This window comes from Pogona vitticeps, chromosome 5 (genome assembly GCF_051106095.1).
Source record: "Pogona vitticeps strain Pit_001003342236 chromosome 5, PviZW2.1, whole genome shotgun sequence".
Classification (NCBI taxonomy): Eukaryota; Metazoa; Chordata; class Lepidosauria; order Squamata; family Agamidae; genus Pogona; species Pogona vitticeps.
In genome coordinates this window covers 196,373,713-196,391,738 of record NC_135787.1, presented here as the reverse complement: position 1 = coordinate 196,391,738, position 18,026 = coordinate 196,373,713, and the positions used below count along the sequence as shown (strand labels likewise).

General features: G+C 56.0%; 1 protein-coding gene across 1 annotated transcript; it reads left to right on the top strand.

Annotated features, from left to right (window-relative positions):
* Positions 1-500: 500 nt before the first annotated feature.
* Positions 501-4,162, top strand: LEP (leptin). The gene is made up of 2 exons (XM_020803774.3): positions 501-2,423; positions 3,489-4,162. Exons 1-2 carry the CDS (start codon positions 2,190-2,192, stop codon positions 3,846-3,848), a joined length of 594 nt encoding a protein of 197 aa, XP_020659433.3. The 5' UTR covers positions 501-2,189; the 3' UTR covers positions 3,849-4,162.
* The last annotated feature ends 13,864 nt before the right edge of the window (positions 4,163-18,026 follow it).

The window sequence follows — 18,026 nt, the reverse complement described above, 5'->3', positions numbered from 1 at the left end:
CCTGCCAGGAATTTCCTGTGGATGGGGTGGGTGCGGGTAGGGGAGGGCAGCGGGTGCCTCCCTCTGCCCAAGCAAGAAGGAAGGCCCATCGGTGGAGAAGTCTGCCTGGCCTCAGCATGGGTCCCGTAGGGCTGGAAAGCAGCCATGGGTTGTGAGAGGTTCAGGGTCTAAGAGAGGTATCAACCTCCACCATCCATTTTTAAAGAAGCCCTTGGGGGCCTTGGAGACTCCTTCATTCTTTTTGGCAAAAGCTTATGTGAGCTGCAGCTCCTTTCTCCAGAGGCACCTTCAGCAGAAGATCTGACCCAGCCTCTAGAGTCTAGACCAGTGATGGTGAACCTTTTTGAGCCCGAGTGCCCAAACTGCAACACCAAATCAACTTATTTATTTCAAAGTGCCAACACAGCAATTAAAACCTGAATACTGAGGTTTTAGTTTAGAAAAAACAACTGCTCCTGCAGTGCAAGGGTTAAATGCTTGTTTGTTTTTTTCCTGTGGGTGGTATTAACAAAGAAATACTTACCAGTCCTCCAATCCCCCATTGGGCTAGACTGCTAATGGTCACCATTGCACCCCTCTGCTGGACCACTGCACCAGCAGAGGGGAGTGCCGAAATCTGGGGTTGGAGGATGGGTAAGTATTTCTTGATGGTGACTTATGGCTTCCATGCCCACAGGGAGGGCTCTGTCTGCCAGCTGTGGCACACATGCTATAGGTTCGCCATCACTGGTCTAGGCTGACAAGCCACACATGGACCAGGCTGGGACTCAGACAGGATTTGAACTCCTTTCATCAGGAAAATCCCTGCTCTCACAGTGATGTCTGGCAGATTGTGAACATTTGGAGAGGTTTCATTTGGTGGAAGGAATGAGGCTAAAATCCAAGGGAATGAAGCCGGAAACGAGCCCTCCATCACACACCCCATTTGGACATTCTCGGTGCCTGGGCTGGCCTCACTGGTCCACAAATCAGGCCATGTGGATCCCCCCTCCTTTTCCAGACCCTCTTGCCCACCATGGCAGCTGTTGGGAGAGCAGAAGGAGGAAGCTCTCTCAGCTGAGGAGGAGAATCAGGGTTGGGCCCCTATCCCAAATGCTGAGCAAGTAGCCCTTGGTGAGGATGTCCGTTCTGAGCAGGCCACCTTGGGAGGAAATGGGGCACTCCAGGCTCCACGTGGGTCCCCTCCTTAACTACCCATGTTGTGAGACTCCACACTGGGATCCACATGATGAGGAAGGAGATCCATAACCTCTTCACACTTAAGCGTTGTCTGATAGGGGGCTGGGCAGTTCTGGAAGGATGGAGACAGGCTCTTTCCTGGGGGTCTTTAAGCAGAAGTTGGAAGGCTACCTGTCAAGCATGCTTTACCTGTGGATTTCCTGTCTGAGCAAGGAGTTGGGTTCAATGACCCTTCTAGGGGCCCCATTCTGGATCTACAGTTAGTTCTGTGAGAGTATGAATTCTCTCAAAGAAGCCTTGGCCATCAAAAGCCGTGAGACAAAAACGAGATAGGAACAGTGACTGGAAGGCGTGGGTTGTGCAGGGCTCTGCTCTTGCTCTGCTCTTAAGGGCCCTCTTTTACTTCCTCCTCCTCCTCGTTTATTTGCCTGCTGGCCTGTCCACCCTTGCCAATAAGGTGAGACAAAGTGAAATCCGCCAGTGCCTCTCTAAGCATTTAAGGACTCCCACATCCCCAGGATTGATGGTGCCTTCAGAGGCCCCTCCTAGCTTAATCTACTGGTAATTCTGTTTGGTCAGAAAACAATGGATGCAAAGGAAAGGGCTTAGAGATTCTATTTGCCAAGTGAATGTATTGTGCTTTTTCATCTGAGGAGTGAGTGCTCAGTGAGATATTTGCCTGGAAGCCTAAAGACCGTCCTCAGCCATTCCCACCACCACCACCACCTACCCCATGTTCCCCTCCATGACTGGCCTCGGATAGCCTTTACCCAACTCTAGAGAGCTGCCTCGACCACCACCCCCAGCTAGCTAGAATGCCCCTAAGCCCTCATTTGAGACCATGGATTGGGATGGAGGTGCAAGCCCTTTGACCCTCTGTTCCCCCTCCCCCTGAGAGGGCTCCCTCCTCTGAATTGACAAGGCTGGTCCTCCAAGACCCCTTTGGCCCAGGGGGCAGCTAATTACTCTGGACAGGTTGGATGGTTGGTTTTTGTTCCTTTCTTTAAAATATGTTTATCCCACCTTTCTCCCTAAAAGGCGGTTCTCTGTCTTCTAACTTCCTTGCTTCTCTCTTCTCCTGTACAGGGACTGCAGGAAAGATGCACTTCCCCCATTTCTCCTTGTGTGGGTTCCTGTGGGTCTCACTGCCCCTTTTCTATAGCCGGCCCGTGAAAGTCGACAAGCTGGTCGCTGACACTAAAAGTCTCACCAAGACCATTGTGGCCAGGATCCAGGAGCACCAGGTAAGTACCCCAGGAGTGCTTGCGCTCATCCCTTTGGAGAGGGGGGTGGGGCCACCTCCTGCTGCTGCTTCCCTCTGCACCCCTTGAGAGTAGCCCCCACCCCGTGCTGCTTAGGTTTACTCTGGTGTATTTGCAAACTGGCGCGGGCACTGCAGACCATAAAGGGTAGACCCCAACTGTGCACTCCATGCTGGTGTCACTAGTCCAGTCTACCAGCATGATCCCGCCTGCCCCATAAAGGTGGCACATCCATGATCACTGCCTGCAAACCATCTGCAGCCCCTCACACCCTCCGAGGTGCCAGCGGCTGGGGAGGCCAAGGTCCACCTTCTTAGGTGAGAACTGGAGGTGATTTTTGAGTGGCTTCCGGGCAGTCCCGGCCATCTTGAGGTCCTTCCCCACCCTCACCAGAGAGAGTCCATTTGGCTTCCCTGTCTCGAACAACATTGAGAAACATATCAAAGAGAGTGCCATGTGCATCCACTCCCCCCCCCCCCACTTTCCAGGACTTCTTGATGGAATGTGTGAGAACCACACTCAGTGGAAAACAGCTCCATCTCCTCGATCCAAAGAAATTGGCCAATGGAGAGCGGACAGGTTTGCTGAAGCTGGGTAGCCCTCTGCGGCACAAGTGACCCAAATATGTGCCAGTTAGTTTGGCACCACACCTTGAGGCAGTTAGCCAAAGTGCAAGGGTGTGCGGGTGGTGAAAACATGCTGGCTTTCCTCCCAATTCAAAATTGCCCTCCCTCCCTCCCTCCCCTCCCTCCCTCCCTCCCCCCCTCCCTCCCTCCCTCCCTCCCTTCCTTCCTTCCTTCCTTCCTTCCTTCCTTCCTTCCTTCCTTCCTTCCTTCCTTCCTTCCTTCCTTCCTTCCTTCCTTCCTTCCTTCCTTCCTTCCTTCCTTCCTTCCTTCCTTCCTTCCTTCCTTCCTTCCTTCCTTCCTTCCTTCCTTCCTTCCTTCCTTCCTTCCTTCCTTCCTTCCTTCCTTCCTGGTGAAGACTTTCCCGAGGGAAGGGCTGGGCCGTCCCCTCACTCTCTGTCCTTTCTCTCTTGCCCATGTCCAGTTCCCTCCGCTGAGCCTGAAGATCCATGGGCTGGATTTCATCCCTGGGGCGCTGCCTGTGGAGAGCCTGGAGGCTATGGATGAGGCCCTGGAGGTCTTCCACCAGGTCCTCTCCAGCCTGCCTTTGGAGGCCCCCGTGGCCCAGATTGCTAACGACGTGGAGAACCTCCAGAGCCTGCTGCGGCTGCTGGCCGCTCACCTCGGCTGCCCCATCCACGGGCCTTCCCGGGCCGAAGCCCTGGGCAACCTGACGGAGCTGCTGGCCATCTCCCCCTACACCACGGCCGTGGTGACTTTGGACCGGCTCCAGAAGTGCCTGCTGAGCGTTGCCAAGTATCTGGACCACGTTCAGAACTGCTAGGAGCAGAGCAAACGCTGCTGCACCGCCTCTCTCTGGTGGGAGAGGCTCTGGGCGAGGTAGGCCGGGCCCCGTCAGGCCTTTCCCACAAACGGGGTGAGGCCCCGTGCCAGAAGCAAAGGCCTCGGTCCCCTCTGGGTCGGTAGCAAAAACCCACCTGTGAGCAACAGAGTCACAAAGGTGTGTGCACTTCCAAATGGCATCCCAGGCCAATCTATGGACTTTGGTATCATTTGAGGTTGCCTTTGGTGCCAGAATGGTATTCCTGGATGCCGCCATCCCTGGAGACACTTGACACAACTGGGGTTGGGGGCTGCATTGAGTGGGTGGGTGGGTGGGTGGGTGGGGTTTGCTCAGGAGTGATTTCAGCAAAAGCAGTGCCTTTGTTGTGAGAGGAGAGAAACACTCCAACTTGCAAGGGACACCTCCCCTGTTCTCAGCAGCAGGACCTCCATTTTTCACAGCCCTGTACTGTTCCTCGGTGGGCCAGTCTGGGTCTCTGGCACTTCCTGGGGCAGTTCAGTCTCGGTGTCATGGAGACGGGGGGGCCCTGGGTGGATGGATCTTGAATGCCAGATGAAAATGGCTTTCTTTTGATCACGGGGAAGTCAAGGGCTGCAGCAGGGGAGAATGGCAGGCCAGAGAGGACCCCCACTTCAGCAGCAGCAGTAGCAACACACACACACACACACCCATGGAGGACTTCGGGTAGGGGGGCGTCATGGGGGGAAGGGCTACATATGGGGAGGGGGGAAAGGAAAGGTCTAGTTTAGGTTTTAGGGGCAGGGGAACTGGGCTGGGAGCCAACCTGGCCCCAATCTTGCTCCTGGATTAAATGGGAGGCAGTCATGTTGCGACTTACAGAACCGCAGGGAGCTTTCTGTGCACCCAGACTGGCTGAAGCGCCCTTCCAGGGCTCTCCTGGCACGTGCCTTAAAATGCTTCCAGAGACCATGAACCGAGGGGAGTCAGCGGAAGGGTGCCCAACAGTTTTCCCACCCCGGCCCTCCTTCCACTCAAAACCGACCCCAGCCACACAGAAGGGGCCCTCAGCCATTCCCCATTTTCTGTTCGACAGAAAACAAAGCCTCTGCTCCCACAGCCAACCCCAGCAGGCTTCCTGGGGCTGGAGGGTGACGGTGGGGCCTTAGTCTCCTGTAAGCAGAGACGAAAAGCTTTTCCTTCATCAGTGAAAGAGCAGGGCTCTCTGAGGGAAACTAAGGTAGCTCCACAGGATCCATAAAGGCCTCTCACTCACAAGGAAAAGTGGGGCAGAAGTGGGGCCAGGAAAAGGGTCTTGGGAGACCCAGTGGGCTGGCGTCTCCCTCCCTCCCTCCCTCCCTCCACCTGCCCTTGGCTGGTCCTCTCCAGGTGAGAAATGGGCGGCATCCTGCCTGGACGGCAGAGCAGCCCCTCCCAAAGGCAGTCCAGTCTATCTTTCCCAAGGCCAGGGGCTTAAGGAGTGAAGCAAAACCCGAAAGCCACAGGAGCTGCCGACACCCAACCTGTACTGGGAAGGGTGAACCCTTCAGAACTCTTTACCGGCTTCATGCCAAAACCGGGGCTCCAAAGCCCACAAGCTAGGGTGGCTGTTCTAGGCTGCCAACAAGATCTGCCATAAAACTCCCTCCCAAGGGCCCACTTCCCTTGTCATAGGTTTTAACCCATTAGCCCCTTGAAGAGTCTAGGAAACTCCAAAGCTTGCCATGTCTGGGGCTTTTGCGGTTGATCCTAATAAAGGCACAACCCGCTTGTCAGTTTGGGATTTTGTCTTTTTTCCTTTGGGTCCACTTTGCCTTAGTTTTATTGGAGGGGAGCTGCTCCAGGAGGGCAATCTACCCTACCCTACCCTCAGCTGCTGCTGGGGGGGGGGAGGAGGTTCCCACTTCTGACTCAGCCCAGCTGGAAGCTTCCTTTGCGGTACCTGTACCTTGGGGGGGGGGTCGTGGGAAGTGGAGGAGCCCATCCCCAGCTTCTCCTCCACCCCCAGCACTTCCTGCTCCATCTCCCAGGCTTGGCCCTGCATGGGCTTCTTAACAGCCCCCTGGGGTGCCAGCCTTCCTGCCGCTGCTGCCCCCCACCCAGGGAAGAGGGATGCTCCAGGTGCTGGGCCGGCAGGTTCCCTTCCGAGAGGAGGAGGACGGGCCACCTGTGGCAGGCTTATAGGAAAAACCAAATAAATTCCTCCTCCTTCCTCCGGGCACCTTTTATGTGAAAAGTCATCACTGTATTTATTTTTGCACATCTGTTTGTGATTGTGACACGTTTTTGATGATTTTGCTCTTCTTTCTACATCTGGAAGACTATTTATATTTTATAAACACCTGGTGCTTTCTGAACTGGTGCGAGTGTTTGCTTTGCTGGGGCTGGGCAGGTGGCTTGAAGGGCTTTGGGGGAGAAGCCATTGGGAGAGGCAGTGGACAGGAAAGGGAGATTTGGGGGTGGGATCAGGTGCCTCCCTCCCCCCTCCCCCCAACCATGAGATGCTGGTGGAACTTAAGCAACCAAGGCAGAGTCAGGCTACCTGGGTGGAACAGTCCCATCGGTCTCCTGAGTTCACCAGTGAAAACCTGCACTGGTGGCCATTCTATTTAACTATCTGTGCCCCCCCCTCTCAAACACACACACAGACACAGACACACACACACAGACACACACACACACACACACACACAGAGAGAGAGAGAGAGAGAGAGAGAGAGAGAGAGAGAGAGTTAAACAGAATGGCAGGCAGTGCGGGTTTTCAGTGGTGAACAGGCAGGCTGCCTCCCACTTTAGCGTGCCAGGTTTGGTTGGCTTTGGGCTTTTTGTTTACCTCTCTTGACATTAAATCCGGCACAGGTCATGAGCCCACGGAAGCTGGTAACTTATTAAAAGGAGACCCCTGGTCTCTTCTCCTTTCTGTTCTGTTCATGTGGCCGGAACAAACAGCAGCTTCGGTCCACGGCGGTGGATCCTTGGCGGGGGGGGGGGTCAACCTGCCCTCAGCAGAACACTTTGTGCTCAGGAGAGGAAAGCTGCCCAAGTCACAAATGGCCAGAGAAGGAGAGGCAGAGAGGCAAACAGGGAGATCCGAATCTGGCAGGGACCCCATGGACCCATCAGCGCGGTTGAGGGCCAGGCAGCCCTGTGGTCCCCCCCCCCCCGGCACTTAGGGGGCAACCGACTGTGAAAGCTGACCAAGCCTGCAATGCAGTGGGTTTCTAAGGCGGCGGCAGGCAGGGGAAGCGGAGAGGGAGGCGCCTCTTTCCCTTGCCAGCCTTTACCTGGAGTTTCTGGGGAAGCCAACCTGGGCGTTCAAAACTGGCGCGTCATTGCTGGCAAGGGAGTGCATTGGGGGGGGGGGGGAGGAGAGCGCGGGCAACGGGCCGGCGTGCGCCTGCGACCGAAGATCAGGAGAAGCTGCCCCCGGGTTTTCTCGGGTCAGGGTTGATGAAGTGTGCCTGGGCGAGGGAAATCCCCACATCTCCCTGGGGCTGAGTGCGTTTGGGAGCGGCAGCGCGACCCACATCGACGGGAGAGGAATTCGAAACCGCTTGACTCTGCAGCCTCTCCTCCCACCCCTGAGAGAGACCCCCCCCTCTACAAACAGACGCGGCCTAAGTCACCTCGATGGGACCCGCTTCTGCTCTTGGTGCTGGGCCTGAGGGACCACCGTCCACTCCTTGCCGGAAAGGGGGGGGGCGCCGCCTCTCAGTAAGGAATCCTCTTTCCCCCCTCTGCTCCCCAGCGCCCTCTTGCGAGAGCTTCAGAAAGCTCCTCCTTAGAAGGCGCACTCCCCGCCTTGCCCAGGCGGCAGGGCCCGCCGAATCCGGGATTTGGGGCCTTGGGAGTCCCCCGGCTGCGCCCCGCGCTCTTGCTACCCGGAGGGTGCGTCCAGGCTTTGGGGGTGGGGGGGGGGGAAAGAGAGGCGGTCGGAGCAGAAGCCGCTGCTTCCCCCCCCCCCCCTGCTGGCTCTTCACTCCGGGAGCCGCTCCATCCGGCTTGGCGGTCCACCTGCCGGGGTCCCGCGCCCCCCCCCCCCCGCTGCTGCTCTTGCGGCGGCTGCTGCTGCTGCTGCGCGCTGACTTGGCAAGGCGAAGCGGGGGGGGGCTGGGCCCAGGAGGCGCCTCCGGCCCCCGAAGGTGGAGAGCAGAGGGAGGAGCGGGGAGGGGGGGGTCTCCGTCTCGGGCCCGGGCTCCGCTCCGAAGGAGGGGCTCCCATCCGAGTCCTCCCGTGACCTCGGTGCGCTGCGCTGCGCTGCGCTGTGCTGGCGGCAGCCGCGAGGAGGGGAGTGGGCTTGCCTGACGCGGTCAGAGGGCAGGCGGGGACTCTCGGCGCGCGCGAGGAGGCTGGGGGGGGGCGCTTCCTCCCTGGAAAGAGACGCCGCCCGCCGCTCCTCAAGCGGGCTGGCCCACGTGGCGACGAGAGGAGGGCTGCCTGGAACAAAGCCCCTCCGACGGGGCATCTGTGGAAGGGATTGTCAGACCCCCTGCTAGGTGGAACACGTCGGTTCCTGCGCGCGCACCCCCCCCCCCATTTAGGACAAGCGGGAAACGACCCCCCCCCGACGCCGGCTGGGAGTGAACCGTCGCTCGTGGCTGCCTGCACGCCTGCACCTTTCTCCCCGGAGCTGGCTGGGCGGCCCCGCTTTGCCTTCCCGCCTGAGCCCCCCGGGGCTAGCGGCAGGAGGAGGAAGGGTCCCAGCGCGACCCACGCACACACACGATGGAGGGGCTGGTAAACCTTCTAAAATTACCAGAAGTCTGAATCTACTTGAGGGCCCATCAGGAGAAGTAGGAGCGTCGTTTCTCCCAATCAGGGGACTTGCAGCGAACTGGCGCATCCCATAAAGAGCCTTAGTCCTTAAGCAGGAGTGGGTGTGTGGGGGGGGGTACCTTTAATTGAACCACTAAAAATACAAACAGAAAAACTCGCAAGCTGTCAAGGATAAAACCTCACTTCATCAGTCTGGCCGGCCGCGCCCACCCCCGACTAGTGCAGAAAAACTATAGGCCAGAGTCCCAGAGAATCAGGGCCGATGTCTTCGCTGCTTGTAGGAGGGGAGTTCCGACTATTCGGGGCGGGGGCGGGGGCGGGGCATGGGGGGGCGTGGTTCCAAGCTCCATTCCTTGTAGCCTGGTTGGAATTTTCCATCTTCAGCGCCAAACAAAGGATTCGCTAATTACGCTCATCACCAGGTAGAAGGAGCCAGTTCGCCAAATTAGTCAGATTCACGGTTTTCCCCGGTGAGTTGAAGTTTCTTTTTTTGCTGTCAGCTCAAAAGCCCTCCTGGCAGATGTCGAGAGAGTCGGAGAGGCTGCTGCCCAGAAAGAGTTGTTATTTAGTCCTTAAGTCGTGTCTGACTCTTAGTGACCCCTTTATTGACCAGAGCACGCCAGGCCCTCCTGTCTGCCACCGCCTCGTTGGTCGCTTTGATGACCCTGTCCATCCATCTCATCCTCTGTCGTCCCCTTCTCCCCTTGCCTTCACACTTTCCCAACATCAGGGTCTTTTCCAGGGAGTCTTCTCTTCTCATGAGATGGCCAAAGGATTGGAGCCTCAGCTTCAGGATCTGTCCCTTCCAGAAAGAGTTAGGGATGGCAGAAAAGCTCGAGCATCCGAGGGATCAGCCTGCGCTTGCACTGGTGTAATCCTGAACCCCGCGGCCTTTTCCTGGCTCTTTTTAGCGCAAAGGGCCCCTTTTCCCATCTCTGTGGAAGGCGCTTGGGAAAACATAGAGCGCCTCTTTTCCTCCGACCTTCTCCGCGCACGCACGCACGCACGCACACACACACCCGCCCCGCCCGCCCCGCCAGCACGCCTCGCCCTCATCCCTGGTCGGGGCAAGGGAAGAACCTTTCTGACCCCTTCTTCCCATCAGTTTCATTTCCTTCCCAAACATCTGTGCCAATTCCTTCAGCCATCATTTTAATAATTGCAGAGGGTGGGGCAAGAAGTGGAGGGTGGGGGTGGGGAGCTGCTTTCCTCCAGCAAAGCTGCACCTTTGCCTGCCTCCCCCTCCCCTCCCGCCCTCTTTCTTCCTGGGCTGCCCCGTCGGAGCCCTCGAGCAACCGCGGGGCAGCTCCAAGCGGGGGGAGGGGGGGAGAGACCGGGATCGACCCGGCCTCTGCACGTGAGGAGGGGAGGAGACGGGGAGGCCCGCCAAGAGGAAGATGCAGCTGCCGTCTCCTCGGCAACCCCGGGTCAGGGGAGGATAAGCAACCCAGCCGGAACGCCGGCCAAGCCCCCGCGGCCACTCCTGCGACGGGCTGGCCACCCGCCCAGCCAGGAGCCCGGAGGCGGCGACCCTGCCAGAAACGAGCGAGGAAGGGCGCAGAGCCCCGGGAAGAAGGCAGGCATTCGGAGGGGGGCGGCGGCGGCGGCGCGCGGGGGGGGGGGAAGGCCGCCCCGCCCCGGCGTCCTGCCCCAGGGAGATCACCTGCCCTGGGCGGGAGCCAGGGAATCCTCGTCAGGAACGGGCCGCGCGACGCGGTTGGAGGTGACCGGAGGTGGGGGGGGATTCGGCTGGGGGGGCGGGGGCGGCGGCCCTACCTGACCCCCGGAAAAGGCGCGCGCGTGGCCGCCACCCAAGAGAAAAAACGAAAGTCAGAGCGGGAGGCTCCTGTCACAAAACATCGCAGGTGCTGATTTAGACGTGCAGACGCCACATTAGCAAAGATCTTTCTTCTTCTTTTTGGTAATTTTAGCAGAATTTCAGACGGGAAGAAGGCGCGCACCCCAGTAGCCCCCCCCCCCGTCTTCTTCAGTTCGAAGGAGGACTCCAGAAGAGTGGAGGGGGTGGGTTATTGACGGTCTGGTGGACAGCCCTGTTAGGGGGCTCCTTTGCCATCCACGGAGGATGGACCCCTCATGTTGCCTGTGGACATTGCAGCCTCCTCCACCCCCCACCCCACTATTCTCTGGAACAAAAATCTAAAGTACAGATAGTTCCCAAGACTTACAGTATTTGGAAAACACTTGGGTTTGGAAGCCTGGGTCCTCATGCAGAAACCTCACCATGAGCCAGAGTGAAACCCAGGGTCCGAAGCAAGGGGGAGGGTTATAGCCCTTAAGAGAGATGTTAACAGAAGGAAAGGAAGGAAAAGCCTAAGAGCAAATTAATGAATTAATTTCCTTCCTTCCTTCATTGGTTTGCTTCTTTCTTTCTTTTTTACTTTCCTTCCATCCTTTCTTTCTGTCTTTTTTTCTTCCTGCCTTCCGTCCATATATTCTTCCTTTCTTTTTTCCCTTTCCTTTCCTTTTCTTCCCTCTCTCCCTCCATTTCTTTCTTACTTTCTTTTGCTGAAGAAACCCATGAACAGGCTGTACACAAGCCTCCCAAGGATCCTCACTGGACATCCCAGAAGACTCTTCTAACCAACAGAGAGAATGGCCGTCTATTAATGTGGTCACATGAGCCACATGTGGGGAAGGGGAGGGTCTTCTTCTTTACTGCTCCCAAGCCACCCTTTTGTTTTCCATCAGTCCTCTGTGGCAGGTGTGTGGTCATGCCAATGCACCAGTGCATGAAGTCAGGGATGCAGGGGAGCCAGGGATCAAGCCTCATGACATTAAGCACAAGAGGAACTGGCTTTTCCTGTTGCAAAGTTTTAGAGAGGGCTGGCCTCAAATAGACAATGAAGGGCCATAAGCTTTGCAAAATATCCGCTCCTTATTTGTTCATATGAACCCATTCAGCTGCCTGCAGTTTTGGACTCTATGTATTGGGGGTGGGGAGGCTGGCTATAAAGATGGTCACAACCAGAACCTACACTTCCTCATTTCCTGCTTCTCTTTCCCCTCCCTTTGAAATCTGAAGTGGAGTGAAACAGGGTTGTGTCCTCGCACCAACTCTGTTTGGAATCTTTTTTGCTGTCATGCTGAAGCATGCCTTTGGAACTGCAACAGAAGGCGTCTAGATCAGATGAAATGTTCTTTAATCTCTCTAGATTGAGAGCAAAGACCAAAGTCCAGCTGAAATGCATGCGGGACTTCCCCTTCGCTGATGATGCAGTTGTTGCTTCCCACTCTGCTGAAGACCTCCAACAACTCATGAACCGTTTTAGCAAGGCCTGCCAAGACTTTGGATTAACAATCAGCCCGAAGAAAACACAAGTCATGGGCCAAGGCAAGGACTCACCTCCCTCTATTACCATATCCATACAAGAATTGTACTTGGTGTGTACCTTGGCTCAACAATCCTTGACACTCTCTCCCTAGATGTCAAGCTGGATAAACACATTGGCAAAGCAACTAACATGTTCTCTAGACTCACCAAAAGAGTATGGCTTAATAAGAAGTTGACGGCATACACCAAGATCCAGGTCTATAGAGCCTGTGTCCTGAGCACACTCCTATACTGCCGCAAGTCCTGGACCCTTTGTGCACGGCAGGAGAGGAAATTGAACACGTTCCATATGCGTTGTCTCCAATGCCTTTTTGGTATCACCTGGCAGGACAAAGTTCCAAATAGAGTAGTCCTAGAATGAGCTGGAATTTTTAGCATGTGTACATTACTGAAACAGCAATGTCTACGTTGGCTTGGGCACATCGTGAGAATGGCTGACGGTCGGATTCCAAAAGATCTCCTGTACGGAGAATGAGTGCAGCGAAATCGCCCCAGAGGGTGACCACAGCTGTGATACAAGGAGATTTGCAAGTGGGATCTGAAGGACTTGGGAATGGCCCTTAACAGATGGGAAACCTTGACCTCTGAGCATTCAGCCTGGAGGCAGACGGTGCATCACGGCCTCTCCCAATTGGAGGAGACCCTTGTCCAGCAGGCCGAGGCAAAGAGGAAGTTACAAAAGCAGCAAAACCAGGGAGCTGGGCAGGGGACAGATTGTATTTGTCTCCAGTGCAGAAGGGATGATCACTCTCGAATTGGCCTTCTCAGCCACAGTAGACGCTGTTCCAAGTCCTCCATACAGAGCACGTCACCATAGTCCCTCGAGACTGAAGGATGCCTATTTCCCCTCCTGCAGCTGAGCAGATCTTCGTATGGACTCCAGCTAGCCCACCCCTTTCCCATTTGCTGGGCTGCAGCCACGTCTGATTTCTCTCCATCTGCTGCCCACACCCTCAGTTGTGCCCATGTGGCTTGTTGCACCACACACACACCCCAGCAACTACTTACTGATGCCAGATTCCTTGGCCCAGGAGAAATGGCCTTGGCCCCACAGGTGGAGGAGGGGGGAGAGATAGGTGGGAACCTGGGCAGCTGCCAGAGAGGCAGCGTTGGAGGTGGCTCAGGAGACACCAGCTGGCTGAGCACCGTGAAGCGCCCAAGGCAGCTTCTCTGGCAAAGGAGCAGGAAGATTTCAAGGAAGCCAAGCCAGGGAGATTAAAAGGGCAAGCGGGTTTGACGTAGATGTGATGGGGCAGGAATCTGGGGTGGGGATCTGGCCCCCACTTAGCCACAGCTGAATGATGGGGCTGTGGGACAGCTCCTTTCTCCCCCACCCCCAACTTGCCTGGCCAGTGAAATCTGCATTTGGCTTGGCAGGGGGCTAAAGGCGTTCAAACCAAGAAGCCCTGCACAAAATGCTGCCCCCCCACCCCCTCCTGATGACTGCCTGCTGGGCCGGCTGTGTGGAGATACATTGTGTGTGTGCGGGTTGGAAACATACAGGCCAGAAGCAGGCTTCCTGCTCTGCAAGAGGGCTGGGAAACCGTTTTCCTGGCGTAGGTCCCCTTTCCACAGGGTAAAGGGGAGTTAGAGTGGTGCCTGGGGGGGAGCCGGCGCCATGGTGCATGTCCCGCTGTTTATCACTGGAGTCCTGTGGGAAGAGTGGGGTAGTGGAACCAGGACCAGCAGGGTCCAAGACCCAAGACCTTCTGTCTGTTTCTCCCCTCGCCAAAACCAGCCCAGAGCTTCCCTACCCCCTCTGAGCGTAGCTGCGATTCCCCAAGTTCAGAGCCCTGCTTAACGGGGGGGGGGGGGGAGCAGCTGTTCACCCAACCGCCCCCATTCATTGAACCCTGGGGGAGGGGGAGAACTCCCCCAGATGTACGAACTGGCAGCTCTCAAGACCAGGCAGCATTCCTCAACATAACCAGGGCATGACTCACTCCCCATCAAAGCAGCGGGCGGCGGCATCGACGGCGGCGGCGGCGGCGACGGCGGCAGCGAGAGCCGCCCTGAGTCAGCAGCGCTTTCCCCTCTTCTCCTGGCCGGGACCGGGAGGGGGGGACGGGTCTTGCGTCAGCCCTTCAACGAGGACAGGCGCTCCGCTCCAGCTTACCCAGGCTGGGAGAGTGGCGCAATTCAGCAGGCAGGCCGAGGGGAGAGGAGGGCAGGCAGGCGGGCGCGCGCGTACAGCTTCTCCGCGGAGGTCCCTTCCCAGAAACCGGCCCGAGGTGTTGACAGCCTGGGAAACCCATGTGCGTAAGCAGCCCCCCTGGTCCCTCCTCTGGCGGAGTCCCTGCCAGGAGCGCCGGTGCTGGCCCCATTTCCCCACGGCTGGAATGTTCCCTGTCTGGGGCTCCGGCGAGAGCTGCCAGCCAGCCGTGGCCGCCTTTTGGCAGGCGGGGTCCCGAGGGCGCCACGCGATCCTGGCGGCGAGAGAGCCGGCCGGCTGGGCCAGGGCCGCTGGACCTCTTCAGGGCAGCCGCGTGGCTGTCGGTCCAAGGGAAACCGGGAAGGCAACGGCTGGCGGGAGGGCTTTTTTTTTTTTGCTGCTGCTGCTGCTGCTGCTGCTGCTGCTCTCTGGCCCCCAAAGGAGGACAGTTCTTTGGGCCTCCAAGGCTCATAGGCGAGGGGCGCCCAGCCTACCAGCAGCGAGCGGCTCCTCCAGCGAAGCCCTGGCCTGCAGAGACAGGCAGCAGGGAGGCAGAGACCCTCAAGGTGGAGAAAGCAGGCCTGCCTCCCTCCCTCTTGGTCCAGACTGTTTTGGACGGCGGGCGGGGGAGGAGGGAGAGGCTTCTTCAGTCACAGGCTAACCCGTCCTGGCCTCTTCTCTCCCAGAGTCTTGTCCATCATGGGCCGCTTCAGAAGCACCTGCCAGGTAACAAAGGCCAGTAACGTCCCGTGTGACTCTGGGCCCGTTCCTTTCTACAGATGTTTGCACAATACACTATTGCACCTGATTTTTTTGATCAAATAAGCTGCACAGTATTCTTTGTGTCCAAGAGCACATACTATTTTGTCTTGCTCTTTTCCCCTTATTCCCAACCCTCTTCTGAATTAAAACAAAACAATAAAATGCTGGTCATTTAATTCCTGCCACGTTTCCTGTTAATTGAACTTCCATGCAGCCTGTTTGGTAAGTTGGAACCTAAGAAGATCCCTGTGCTGGATCAGGCCAAGGGCCCCTCTAGTCCAGCTCCCTGTATCTCATTGTGGCCCCCCCAGATGCCTCTGGGAGCCCACGAGACCACGTTCCTTCTAAACCTGGAGATTGTACCTCCCCATCATGGCTTGTAACCTGCGATGGACTTTTCCTCGAGGAATCTGTCAAATTCCCTTTTAAAGGCAGCTAGGCCAAATCCTGTGGCAAGGCATTCCACAGACTAACAACATACTGGGTCAAGAAAAATGTTCTTTCATCTGTCCTCACTCTCCTAACCCTCCATTGGAGTGGAGGTCCCCTGGTTCTCTTACTACCTGAGAGGGAAAAGAGCTTCCCTCTCTCCACTTTATATCTATCCCCTGCATAATTTTAGATGTCTCCATCATGTCCCCCCTCAGGCGCCTTGTCTCTAGACTCAAGAGCCTCAAACGCTGTAGCCTTTCCTCATCAGGGAATGCGCCCCAGCCCCGTCATCCTTTGAGTCGCTCTCTTCTGCACCTTTTCCAGTTCCACCATTTCTTTTTTTGAGGTGCGGCAGCCAGAATGGGATGCCATACTCTAGGTGCGGCCTTACCAGTGTTAACACAACCTCTACATGGAGGAGAGCATTCACTCCGTTTTTCCCTGCCCCGGCCCCCACATCATCTCATCTCTGAAATGCATGGGGCTTCCCCACTTAACAAAGGCTGCTTTTATGTTGGAATCCCCCGTGGAGGCAGCTGCCAACTTGACTGGGCTTCAGGAGGGCTCACGGAGCCCAGCTGGCACCTGGCCCTGCCCCACAACCCCCGCTTTCCATGGGGCTCCACCTTCTCCCGCTGCCGTCATGAGCCTGGCTCCAAGGTTTGGTGGACCACGGCTCAGGGGAGTCAAAAGCAAAGGATTTCTCCCGCGAACGTCTAACCCTCCAAATACCCCCAGCTGGCAGGAGCAGGACGGGCCCCGCCAACCACACCCTGCACTTGGGGACCCAGGTCGGTAGAAAGAGGTGCAGTAAAAGACACTTCTTGATAGCAGCAGCCTTCCTATTTCTTGAAAAGGGTCAAAACCCTTCTCAAAGAGTTTCACTTGGGGAGACCATTTCTCACCTGATCGAAATGAGTGCTGGAATCTACCAGAATTCTTTGTGGACAGGGTGGAAAAACGCCCTTCCTCCCACGGGTCAGTTCCCACGACCGACTGGTCCTGTGGGCGCCGAGGCCTCTCTTGCCCGAGAGGGAACAGGGGAGTGCCAGCCTCCTTGCCAAGCCAGCGTCACTTTTAAAGAAGGCAAACACGAGTTTAAAAAAAAGTCTTGGGCACTTGTGGCCAGATACGCCCGTGGCGGAGCAGGGGCGGACAAGGTGCGACGGAGGGTTCCTGGCCCTTAAGAGGCCTCACCTCACCGGACTTTAACAGGGAGGGGGAGAGGGTGCCCTTTAACCCCTTCACCAAAGGAAGACCTTAGGGTCAATTCCAGGGTTCTTTTCTCCCCACAGAGGAGGAGGATTCGGCAAAGTTTTAAGCCACACAGCTGGCTGGAGTGGAAGGTGATGTGAGAACTAAAGGCAGGTGCCCGTACTTTATTAACTATTTGCTATTCATACCCAGAGTCCAAAGTAAGCTTCCGCTGATGCCAGGTGACCAAAGCAGAGGACAAAGAGAGCCTTCTCTTGAGCCACTCTGCAGGTATCCGACAGAGGCACCTGTCTGGGCCCTGCCAAATATATCTCGGCCAGGCTGCCAAAAGAATCACAGCCACAGGGACAGTCATACCTCCAGGTGAAGCTGTGCCAGGAAAGTACGGGCAACTTGGTGAAGTGTCTGCGTTAGATCCCAGGTTTTAAACCGGTGGCCCACAGACTTCTGGGATCCACAATGTCCTCACAGGGATGTGCATGAAGGCTTGAAGAAATGTTATGATGTTTGGAAATTTTGGATTTTCTAACCTACCGTCTCCATTAAAAACAGACAAAAGTAAAAATTGGCTATGAAAATAACTGTTTGATATTTCTTGTCACGGATAATTTCCACACTGAAGCAGAACAAGGCTTATGGTAATCAGCAGCCATACTTGACAGGTGTGCAAAATGCTGAACCATGCAGTCTGGGATGACGCAATAGCCAGACTAATTGGCTGTATGTAAATGTGCATGTGTATAACTGTGGGGAGCTGTGGAGAAGGTGTACGGATCTCTTCTAATGAGCGTCATGCTGCCGGTTTGTACTGCTAAACTTCTGTATATATTGTAAATACACTTGGTGTTGGAAGAAGCTTGTCTTTGTCTGTGTCATTCAAGTGGACTGCCTGGACGGAAACAAAACTCTGCTAACTTACAGCAACTTTTCTGCACATCGTGAGAACCTGCCAGGGAATGACGCCGAGTGGCTGAGACGTGACATTTCTTGCTACTGCACACAGTCAGAAGATGTGGGAAGAGAGAGTCGGAGTCAGTCAGTGTTGGTGTGAGTGTTCAGACAAACTTCATGATTATGTTTCTTCTTCGATTTCTGCTAATCAAACCATTTGGTTATTGTCAGGTAAAGTGACTTTACAATATTATCGTAGTGAATTTCATAACAATACATTTTGGCTGAGCCTCAGAAGAGATCGCTGGCTGAATCTGAAGCATAAAAGAACTGATGCTGTTGATGAGGGCGCATCCTGTTCAGAGCAAAATGAAGCTTCTTCCAGTCATATTTAAAAAGTGTTGCCATTATAGCAAGAAATATCCCGTTGGTGAGACCCTTCAGGGGAAACTCCACAGGGTCTGTGGAGAAGAAAAGGTTAAGAGGGGCTGCTTCAGCCCCTCTTCTGCCCATGGGACTCGGGGGAGATAAAAAGAGAATCCAGGAGCCTGAATACGTTGGTTCTTTCAGGACCGATGCTAACGGCTCTCTGTGCAATGACGGTGGGGTAGCTCCTCTC

Coding starts and splice junctions, on each gene's coding strand:
- LEP (XM_020803774.3), top strand. CDS start 2,190: ATGTTTATCCCACCTTTCTCCCTAAAAGGCGGTTCTCTGTCTTCTAAC. Junction 2,424..3,488: donor CCAGGATCCAGGAGCACCAG/GTAAGTACCCCA, acceptor GCCCATGTCCAG/TTCCCTCCGCTGAGCCTGAA.